The sequence below is a fragment of the Aethalodelphis obliquidens genome, unplaced genomic scaffold (genome assembly GCF_003676395.1).
Source record: "Aethalodelphis obliquidens isolate GAN/ISIS:26980383/991018 unplaced genomic scaffold, ASM367639v1 scaffold1, whole genome shotgun sequence".
NCBI classification, from domain to species: Eukaryota; Metazoa; Chordata; class Mammalia; order Artiodactyla; family Delphinidae; genus Aethalodelphis; species Aethalodelphis obliquidens.
Window position 1 is genome coordinate 14,419,219 of NW_020837945.1, and position 12,024 is coordinate 14,431,242.

At 37.1% G+C, this 12,024-nt stretch overlaps 1 protein-coding gene across 1 annotated transcript; it reads left to right on the forward strand.

Moving 5' to 3' along the window:
- The first annotated feature begins 9,459 nt into the window (after positions 1 to 9,459).
- LOC113622567 (keratin-associated protein 13-1-like) lies at positions 9,460 to 9,984 on the forward strand. The gene has a single exon (XM_027110827.1). It carries the CDS (start codon positions 9,478 to 9,480, stop codon positions 9,982 to 9,984), a length of 507 nt encoding a protein of 168 aa, XP_026966628.1. The 5' UTR covers positions 9,460 to 9,477.
- Positions 9,985 to 12,024: the final 2,040 nt, after the last annotated feature.

The following is a 12,024-nucleotide window of genomic DNA, read 5'->3' on the forward strand; positions in this document are numbered from 1 at the left end:
GAGATTTCAAAATGTATGCAAAGGGCGTCTCTATTTCAAGCATGAGCAAAACAACTACTGCTTTTTCAAACATGGAGAAAAATAAATGTGTGTTCCAAAGCTTACTTGTAACTAATTTAATATATTTTCTTGCCTAAATCTTCACTGATTGCTATGTTGGGTGAGAGCAAAACAGGCAAAAAATATTCAAACCTTCCTTCAAAGGGTCCTTACCAGTTGAGACACTACTTTGGATAAATCTCTATAAATCAATGTAACATATGATGAGAGACACTGAAGTCAGAAAAACATGACTATGGAAACAAAGCTCCACACATTAGCCCACCAGATTCTATTTTTGGGGGTAATAGTACCAGTCATGTCTCTATCATGATTCTCTTGGGAATGCCAAACAGAAAATTGCTTACTAATGGTCTTGAAATTCAAAACAAATGAATACCATAAGTTATTATCATTGCTTCTTGAACTTTGAAGTCTTTCCAATATGAGTAGAGAATAAAGGCCCATTGCCTTCAACCTGCTGAAACAATGTAGAATTGATACTGTCCAAAGAATTCTTGCCTGTTGTTATGCACACGGTTCCTGAATAGCAAGCCTCTTTGGTAAGTCATAACGTGTTTATTAACAGTGACTCCTTCTTCCCAAAATGCAACTGCAACTAGGATAGCTCATCTGATATTAGGCACAGAGTTGCTAGGGATCAAGCCCATTAATAAGACAAAGGAATCAGTGCTGTCCTGTCTATTAACCAACTGACATCCCAACCTGGGCCTGGGCTCCCTTGCCACCCTCCCGATAATGAGATCACTTGATCCTCAGAATGCCTCAGTCTGGGTCCCCACTTTGGTTTCCCCACCTAGAAAATTTCCGAGTTTTCATGCTTCAGAGTGAGTCCTTAGAATATGTAAGCATTTCGATAATAATTTTTTTTTTACTTGGACATCAGTTTGTCTGCTTTGAGAGTGAATTCATTTAAACTGGGTTTAAGAAGAAACACTATGTATATTTGAATCCCTTGATTCTAACAGTTATTGGATATTTGTCTTGTACATATTCAATTTCCTTAAATGTAAAATAGAGATGATGATAGTATTTATATCAAAAGATTACAATGAGGAGCAAATGATAAGATATGTGAAGCAACTAGAAGAGTTCCTTGAATACAGAAACCACTCTATAAATGTTACCTATTATTAGACTATAAATGTATGTAACTTATGTCCAAAAAAATAAATGTGTATGGCTCCATTGACCTAACTCTCTGGTGAGCCATAAACATCATATCTTTCATTTGGCCCAAACCAAATATTTATGCTGTCAATTCCTAAACATTTTAAATACACAATAAAATATACAATAGAATACTCCATTCCCTCCCAAAACTCATAAACATGCAAATAAATATGTTTTAATCCATTTTCTTTATATAAGTTTTATATAAAGTTTTTACCTTGGGTGTAAACTAATTTAGCATTTTCTTAATCCTTTATTTATTTATTTATTTATTTATTTAATGTTTCTTTTATACTGTGATTTTCCTGGGCAATCTTATCTCTGTGCCTTTAACTCTTGGTCTTCACTAATGTCTGTCTACCCTCAAGCCACCAAATTCCTATAGTTAGGTTAATCAAGGATCTTTAGGTGTAATGCCCACCCTCATATAATACAGAAATGCGACTATCTGAAACATTGCTTTGAAATTTTTTTATTTGTTCAGCAATTTTCAATGTGCTTGAAGAAAATAATTTGGTATTTGCTTTACTGCTTATAAACACAGCCCCTAAGGGGCCATTCAAAATTTACATGCTATACATTTGATAGTAGATTACTTTTTAAAAGTATTTGGGCTAAAATTTCCATCTTCTTTTCTAATATAATTTAAGTCCACTTATATGAGGCATTCCATATTCATCCAGCTGGTAAAGAGAGCCAAGCAGAATTATTTTTCCATAAAACATTTGATTCTTACAGAGTATCATGATCAGGCAATGATATCATTGTCTTTTATGCACCATTTATATCACACGTACCAGTTGTTACTGAGCATTAGTACATGCTTTATAATATGGGACACCGCATTGGGAATGATTGAGCAAAGAATTGCAATAAAATATAATGCTGAAAAGCAGGGAGGAAAGAAAAGACCTGTAACTCAGCATCCTGTAAATGACCCTTTGAGTCACAAGTTAAACCAGCAATGATGACCAATTATTCTGAGAATGCAACAATCATCTCAAGTTCAAGGCAATACTGTAAACTGTCTTTTGGCTATAAAATACAAGTAAGCATATTTATCATGGTGTTAATCTATTTGATTGTAATTAGACAACACACTAAGGAGATGTTCTTATGCAAATTGTAGTGTAGAAAGATACTGAGGTTGGCTGTCAAAAACATCTCACTCACAGGTTGAGAGCACATAAGCCCTCTAGGCCAGCAGGGAATATTCAGACCTTCTCTGACACTGTTAACAAATGAAGTAGATGTAGTGATAACATGTCACAGCTGCTAGGTTGGAAACGTCTCTTCCTTTTCTCTTAGAGAATTCCTGGTCTAGCCAGTCTTTTCCTGTGGCCCGTCTTACCTCAACCACTTTGTCTACTCACTGACCTCTGTTCTCCCAGTCTCCTCCAAGAAAAGTTTCTCTCTAATGACTCTCAAGAGAGCTGCTAGAAGCCCATCAGCAGCCATAAATGATCTGTTTTTCCAGACACTATGAATTCAATGGCTCCCAGTCTTTAAATTGTCAATCCTCTGATTCCCAAAACCTGAATTATCTTCCCAGGTTCTGCCATGCAAACTACTTTCTTACTAGCGATGTCCTGCCAACTTAATACAGACCAGCCTAGAAGCCTGGCTTCTGTAAAGCAGCTTAATGCCTCTTCACGCTTCTACATGAAATTCTGTTTTCTATTTTATTCATTTACCACAATCCCCACTTCAGGATGGGCTGACCACCAACTACTGACCACCAACTACCAACTACTAGCCAGAAGCCTGGCTTCTGTAAAGCAGCTTAATGCCTCTTCACGCTTCTACATGAAATTCTGTTTTCTATTTTATTCATTTACCACAATCCCCACTTCAGGATGGACTGACCACCAACTACCTACTACTTCTGTCATCATTACACAATCAGAGTAGTCAAACTTGGGAAACCACCTTAGAGTTTTATATGTTAGATATTAAAAGAAGTTACACATAAAAGAAATCATGAGGTTATTTCATATGTTCTTGTTCTCCTACAATGTGACAGAAATGTTGTTATTGAATAAATTTTCATGGAATTCAAACACATTCATCTTTCCTTGAATTTTTTAAAGAGTTTTTGGCTGACTGGGGTTGCATTTTTTTAACTACTTGGAAAAATTACTACTTGGATAACTTTGGTCATTGATTTTATAAAAAGCAATCTGTAAAACCAGAGCTAAGACAATCCATTTCTATAAGTAGGAAAATATTACAGTCTAAAATGACTTCTAATTAGAGAATTATTATTTCCTATGTAAAACATAAGATTCAAAATAATTCACAACATGTGAAATGCAAAGGGCATAAGATTCTATTTGGCTTTATATAGTAGCTGAGGGATCTTTAAGAAGAACAAAAGTGATTAGGTTTACATGCATGTAACACATTTTAAAGTCACCTATCTTCTCTTAACATACTTCTCATTTTCCAGAATCAGATGAAGGCATATCTCTTTTGGATAGGGCCCTTTCTTGGTCCCCTCACCACCCACAACAGTGTTTTGTGCTCTAATGTGTGCTTGCTGAATTCACTTGAAATGACTCTCTATAGCTTTCAAATTCTATGTTAGTATATTGAGAAAGTTGGACAAGATGGTTTAGTTTAACAAGGGTTTATTTTTTAGCTTCTACAATGTACTGAGCACTATTGAAACTGTGGTCATTTCCATATTAAATTACAAAACAAAGCAAAACAAAATGATAGATATAGATACACATATAGATATATAATATTTGATAGTGACATGCTTAAAATCTAGGAGGACCATCTAACTTGACCTCCCTCCAACATTGGATACTTTTGACTTCTTTGGTTTATTTATAATGCATTTTCACCTTGATTTTGTTACACTCCCAATTTTCTTTAAATTTTACTGGATATTCTTTCTCAGTCTTTTGTAGGCTCCTCTTACTTTGCCAATTCCTTAAATGTAAGGTTTTCTCAGGGTGCCATCCGAGGCCCCCTTCTCATCTCATTTAACACATGTTGTAGAGCTTTAATAACCATCTTTATGGGAGGCAGTCAAGCACTGTAGTTAAGAATATAGGCTATTAAATCACATTGCCAGGGTCTGAACCCAACCGGGGCCCACTCGTACTCTTATGTGACCCTCCAATCCATTCTTCTCACTGCAGACAGAGTCATCTCTGTAGGAGGCAAATTTGATCTAATTATGTCCATATTTATAACCTATCAGTGGCTTCTCATTGTTACAGATCCCCATTCCCTTGTCCAAGCCAATGCGGACAGATGAGTTTTGGAATCCAGTTTTTTCAGATTTTAGAATGATAATAGAATGCGTAAACTGTATGTAATATAATAACCCAGGTAGTATCTGGGGAAAAAAAAACCTATAATCAAACATATTTGTTTATTTCTGAGGCACAATATATCCACACTAAGAAGAGGAAGAAAAAAGTATATGCACAGTTTCCATTAGTTTGATCATGTCATTCTATCCAGAGAACAGAGAATGCCTTCTTTCACGACCAAATTAGTTCTAAAGGACGTTTTTGATTTTCAAAGTGTTTTGGACTTTTGAAGAATGTCCAGAGCCCCTTGTCATCTGGCTCCTGTCTGTCTCCGGTCCCGCCTGTTATCTTCTCTCTTCCAAGACTCATCACTGATGCTGAGCTTCTTGAAAAAAGATCCTCTTACCTGACTGACTTCTTTGCCTTCAGTCTTAATCTAAGTGGAAACAATCTAGTATCTTTTGAAGATAAAATTAGGGCATAGAGACACTAGGTATGAACTAATTGGGGGTCAGATCATAAGATGATTTGTATTAAAGACTTAGGAAATTGAATTTGAATTTGAAAAGACCAACATAGACTTTAGAAAAAAAAAAAAACATTGTGAGAAATGCATAGGAAATAGAGTTGAGATAGGCAAGACCAGAGGCTCTGGAGACCACCTATAATAACAGACAAATAGTTGAGTTATGGCCAGATAGAAAAACAAAGGATTTTACCATTTTTGGAGATTAAAAAAATAGCAAGGTATGCTTATCCAAGATCAGATATGGGAAGTGAGGAAAAGGGAGGTCATGGATATATCCCAAGAACTGCATAGATGGGTTACTGTAACTATAATAGTGTGCAAAAGAATTAGAAGTTGTTCTAATTCAGGAGATGGCTTAGGAGAGCAGTTGAGCCTCTGCGGGGTTTAATGTTTTTGTGAAACATCCAAAGGTATATGTGGATCAAGAAAAAGTTTGGAGGGAGAGAGACAGGATAAGATAGAACATAGGTGATGATAATCCCATCAGTTCCCTAATTTATCCATTAAGTAAGTATTTGTTGAGAAACAACTATGTAACTTTGATTATTCTTGAGCTGAGGATTCACTGTTGAACAACAAAGAGTATATTTTTTGTCTCTCCCAAGAGATTACAGTCAGAGATGTGCCACTTAAGAAGGGTCATAGACCAGGTGAATCAATGGTGTTATCAAACCTATGATTTAGTTAAGCTAACATCTTTTAATCATGCAGGAGTTCTTAATGAAGGAAGCAATACACTCATTTACTTGACATACATTATTTGTCTCACAGCAGATGGTAACTGACTCCCATGGACTGGTTTGTTTTGGTTGCTCTGCTCTAGCCTAGAAGACAATCTAAAAAATAAATATGTTATAAAAATAATAAAATTAATTACAGGGATGATAACTATCATAACAGGAGAACCTAATTTATTCTAGGATATGGTGGTTAAGAAGTAAGGAAAGGCTTAATTATCCAGATGAAGAAAGAACATTCAGGGCACAAGAAAGAGCATGTCCTTGTGGTAGGAAAAAACTTGAGCTATGTTAATTATGGAACAGAGGCAGTGTGTTTGGGAGAGAGGGAAAGGGTATGGTGTGAAGATGAGGTTAGAGACATGATCATGCAACCTTACAAACCATGTAGCGTATTTGTGTTTATCATATGTGTATTAGAAAACAATGGGGAAGTTTTAATCAGGACAGTGACAGGACCTGATTTTTGTTTTAAGATTGATCAGGCAGAGATAGAGAGAAAAGATTGGAGAAGACACTTTTTTGAAAATGAAATAGGCAATGTTGAACATTTTCAGTAGTTCCACCAAGAAAGGAGATTACCTTGAACTAGAACAGTGGTTCTTCACCAGAACTGCTTTAGCCCTCAAGCAATTTTTGAAGACATTGTTAATGGGCATAATTTGTGTGTGTGTGTGTGTTTCTGTGTGTGTGTGTGTGTGTTTGTGTGTGATGTGCTACTGGCGTCTAGTGGATAGAGCCAGGGACACTGCCAAATATCTTACAATGAACAGGATACTCCCCACAACAAAGTAATACCCAGTTCAAAATGTCAATGATGACAAGGTTGAGAAACCCTAGATTGGAAGGAAGGCAGTAAGAGGACTGGGGAGATTTATGATAAGTTTAGAAAATAGAATGGGTCATATTTAGAGTGGATTGCATATATTAAAAGGATTCCAAAGTTTCTGAGTTAAACTACTATGTCGTTCAAAATACTGCTTACTCAGATGAGAAAAAAATATTTTTTTTCTCCCTAGGGAAGAATAAAAGTTCAATTTTATACACATACAATTTTGACAGCCTTATAAAATCTTTAAATGGAAATGGCTAGTAATTGGATATCTGGGTCTAGAATTTTAATAAAAGGAGGTGTGTACTGGAAATATACATTTGAATGACACAATATGGACAGTATTTCAAGTCATGAATGCGAGCTACCTCCCCTACAGAGAAAATAAGTGGTGAGATCAGCAGTAAGCCTCAAAAAACAGGAATCCAACTGATGGTAAATTGAATTTGGTGGAAGTTAGATAGAAAATCAGGAGTGTGATGTCACAGAAGTTCATAGATGAACATATTTCAAGATCAGGGACACAGTTAACTGTGATAAATGTGGTTAAACATTTGCATAGGATCATCCCCCAAATGTCCACATTTAGCAGCATAAAGGTCACTGCTGACCATACCAGTGAAATTTCAGAAGAGTGTTAAACCAGAGAAAAACAACATGGTTATTGAAAAGACAATAAGAATTTAGATAGTTGACAAACTGATCACACAAATCTTTAGAGAATTTTGTCTTTAAAAACAAGAAGAGCTATATAATCACGGAGGAAATGACACTAAGATTTTTGGGTTGAAGATGGTTAGCTATGTCTGTAAGTCTGAGAAAACAGAGCCATTAGAATGGATGGGGATGAAGCTGTTGGACAGAGAAAGGAATGATTGATCAAGGCCACAAAGGTAACTTTGCTTGGCCTGGAGGTGAGGGGCAGAGATCTAGGGTAACCTTAAGCACTAAACTGGTTATGATTAATTTGGGGATTATATTTAATTATGAAAGAGATATTTATACTCAATGTTGTATTAAAGGTAAGTTTTAAAAGACAATTAGTGTGCATGCACTTATTTTAAATGAATGTAAAAATAAAAAGTTAATGATTTGATATATTCCTTCATTTCATAAATAATTTGGAGCACTCACTGTGTGCCAGATGCTTGATCAAAGAAAATTAAACCCTGTTGTTGATCCTGAGGAACTTCTGCGTACTCCACTCTTACAATGTATGTGACTGTCCTGCAAGTTCAAACGACTGAAATCTTACTCAGTCTGCACAATCCATTTCAAAAGACATCTCCTCCAATTCCTCCGTGTGTGTGTGTGTGTGTGTGTGTGTGTGTGTATGTTTGTTCACCCAAATGGATAGCTAATATGATACTAAGATACTTATTGCAGAAGAGTTTAAACAGTTGAGATGAACACCTGTCAGACATGAGGAATTTGATTTTGGCTTTGAGGGATGAGAAGGATTTGGGGAAGCGAGCAAGACATCTGGTAGAAATTTGCAAGCAAGACAATGGGCAGACTATTCCATTGTGCCAGATAAGCAAATGCTGTAGAAGATTAGAGAAAAGAATCATCAGGAAGCAAATAGAAAAAATCAAATTACATAAATAGGTTTTTGCTTTCCAATTTCTAAAAGATGCTTTAAGGCAGAAGTTGAATATTACAATAAGTGAGAAAAAAGACATTTCTAATTCTAAGACTTTTCTATCATTGATTTTTTTATAGTGATAAGGTTAATTTTAACTACTTAATATGAAAGTACGTTTTTTGCTGCTTTGTCTTTCGAGAACGATGAACAAAAGAGAAGCTCAGTAAGGAGTGAAATGAATCACTCTCTAAGGTGTCTCATTTCTCACTCCCAACTGAGTTGGCAAAGGTTAGCACACTATTAAAATTCAAGTTGTTGCAAATGTATTTCATTGGTAGTCAACTCACTCAAGGTATACTAGTTTTCAGCAATTATTCTCAGTGATAGTCTACGTGTTCGCCAAAGAATCTCTGTGTCACATGGAAAAGGAATTCAATAACTCCATGCAGGATCAAACATGAGTTGCTTAATGATAAGCTAAATGAGAGGACAAATTGAATAAGAGCTTGAAATAACCATCTCCATGGTAACTTTGAATGCTAAAGAAAATAACCGAAAGCATTAGGAATCTGGTGGCTGTGTTTGGTTTTCCATAAAAGAGGTAAGAATGTATAGGTAGGCACATCTGACAGAATGCAAATGTTATCACATTGAAATGTTTTTCTCACCTCGGTATTCATTGTGCACGTGAGTCTGAAAGGTTAAGCTTCAGCACAGCATTGCTCTTCCTGCTGGCTTTGGAGGTAGTCACACCTGGGCTGTTAAATGGGTGATAATTCCTATCTCATAAGGTGGTTACAAGGATTAAATGATCCTACAATCTGCAATGTTTTACACATAGTAAAGGCTCCAAAAAACATATATAAATATCTGAGAGGGAGGTACTTATGACTGTTAGGAGTCACAATTTACACACTCAGGCACAAAGTCAGTCAATCTCAGTGAGGAAGCAAGGGCACCATCTTTATGCATCAGGACCAACGTCTTTGAAGGCAAACCACACCTAATTTCTGAAAAAAAAAAAAGAGAGAAAAAAGAGAGAAAGAAGCAGAGTGGCTTCTATAAAGCAGAATAATTGAACAGAAGTTAAGAAAACACAGGAATGTGTTCAGTGATAATTATAGCCTAGGTTAATTGACTGTTTTCATGACAAGACATGCACAAGAACAGGGAGGGTCTGCATCACATCCAGTGTACTGAGGATATATATATATATAAAAACACAGCTGGGAGAAGCCAAGGATATCAGAACATCTTACAGTAACTTAGCTGAACTCACATCTCCTGTCAACATGTACTACAACTGCTGCCTTGGAAACTTCTCCTCCCGCTCCCCTGGAGGCTATCTGCGCTACCCAGGCTCCTTCCAGCCCAGCGACCTGGTCTACAGCACTGACCTCTGCTCTCCTAGCACCTGCCTGCTGGGCTCCTCTCTCTACAGTGGGTGTCAGGAGGACTGTGATGAGCCCACCAGGTGCCAGGTGTACCGGGTGGTGTCCAGTCCCTGCCAGATATTCTGCTACCATCCAAGGACCTCCACGCCCTGCACTCCTTGCTGGTCAACTCACACTGGATCTCTGAGCTGTGGGTCCAGCAGAGGCTACTGCCTGGGCTATGGATCTAGAAGTTGCTACTCACTAGGCTGTGGATCCCGTGGCTTCAGACCCCTGGGTTCTGGAATCTGTGGCTTCCCTTCCCTGAGCCATGGATCCAGATTTTGCTGTCCAGCATACATGGCTTCTAGGATCTGCCAAATTTCTTGTTACCAACCAACCTGTATATCTGGCTTCTACTGCTGATCAATCAGCTTAAGGGTTCTAGACTGTGACTTCACAGTTATATCCCTCAAAGTTAATCTCAGCTATTATATGGCTGGAGTCTATATTCTACTACCTAGACAAATGATAATTTTTTTAAATCCTATTAATATTAAAATAATTTATCTCAGAGAGTATCCATTCTGTTTTCTTCTATTTTCCCCCTTAATTCTCTAGTTAAAATTAGTACAAGAGATCTCTTTTCCTTTCAAATAAACTCATTTAATCTGATATCAGTTCATAAATCTTACTACTAATTTTTTTTAAAAGATGTCTGTTGGGAATTCCAAATCTACTGTTATTTGTCTAAAAAGAAGTATTTAATTTATGGAGCAGATTCCATGATTGGAAGAATTATCTGCCAATACAGAGGTAGTTCCCTGGAATTTTTGGCAAGTGGAATCAGAGTCTGGGCAGGAGATTATCCTAAACTCTTCTATGAGTGGTCATTTCAGCCTTATCAGGATATCTTACTTTGGTTAAACTAATCATGGGTCAGATCCAAGAACAAAAGTTCCAGAGACAGCAGTGATGCTTCAGCAAGTACTAGCTTGGCTGTTTTAGATGAAGGAATTGTCAAAATACTTTTTAGAAGACCCTTTTACAGACTTATGCAAGCTCTAATGGAATTCTGAGGTTACAATATTAACTGACTGCAGTAACCTGTGTAATGAAACAAACATGTTAAGTATGGATGAAATTAACCACATATTCATTTTATTATAATAAAAGGAATACAATTTCTGAGTCATTTTTTAATGTTGAGGCATCATTCTCTTTCTTCTATTTGATCAGTATAAGGCCAGCTGTTTTCATAGAAGTCTCCTGAGAACTTCTGGAAACATGGCAGTATCATGAGTAGGAAATAGCTGAGAGGGAGGACTCCTCGATATCGTAGGCTTATATTTGGATATGATAACTACATAGCTTACTCAGTTTTCTTGCTTGGGGGAATGCATATATCTACATTTGAAAATACATAAGTGGAAAGAAAATATGTAAGTGCATGTGGGTAGCCTATTGTTCATTGCCCTCATAGTTGTTTTTCTCCTCTCTCCTCTTCCCACAAGAACTGAATTTTGCTTGTTTATCTCTTCTTAACTACCCACAATCATTTCTTTATATCAGCATGGCTATGTCCCAGGTTTCAGGATTGAATTTGGCACCCCAATCCCTACTGAAAGTGAATTGTTCAGAATGGAGCATGTGATCTGACTTAAACCAATGAGAAAAAAGGAGTGATCTGGAGAAGTGCTATGGTAAAGTTCTTCTTGTGGAGTTTTTCTTTTTCTTTTTTTTTTTATTTTTTAACATCTTTATTGGAGTATAACTGCTTTACAATGGTGTCTTAGTTTCTGCTTTATAACAAAGTGAATCAGCTATACATATACATATATCCCCATATCTCTTCCCTCTTGCATCTCCCTCCCACCCTCCCTAACCCACCCCTCTAGGTGGTCACAAAGCACCAAACTGATCTCCCTGTGCTATGCAGCTGCTTCCCACTAGCTATCTATTTTACATTTGGTAGTATATATAAGTTTGTTTTTTTAAAATTTTTTTTATTTTTTTCACTGTGTTGGGTCTTCATTGCTGTGCACGGGCTTTCTCTAGTTGCAGCAAGCGGAGGCTACTCTTCGTTGCAGTGCATGGGCTTCTCATTGCAGTGGCTTCTCTTGTTGTGGCTTCTCTTCTCTTGTTGTGAGAGCATGGGCTCTAGGCACACGGGCTTCAGTAGTTGTGGCATGCAGGCTCAGCAGTTACGGCACACGGGCTTAGTTGCTCTGCAGCATGTAGGATCTTCCCAGACCAGGAATTGAATCCATGTCCCCTGCATTGGCAGGCAGTTTCTTAACCACTGAACCACCAGGGAAGTGCCTTGTGAAGTTTTCTGAAGCAACCATGTCTTCCTCTGGATTTTGTCATACCATATGTGGAATGCTGCATCCATTTTGCGTGTGGCCTGAATATTAAACCATCACATGGAAGAAGGTAAAACCAAGAGAAAGGAGACATGGATTC

Excerpts from the sequence above, each read along its gene's own strand:
- LOC113622567 (XM_027110827.1), top strand. The coding sequence starts at position 9,478 with ATGTACTACAACTGCTGCCTTGGAAACTTCTCCTCCCGCTCCCCTGGA.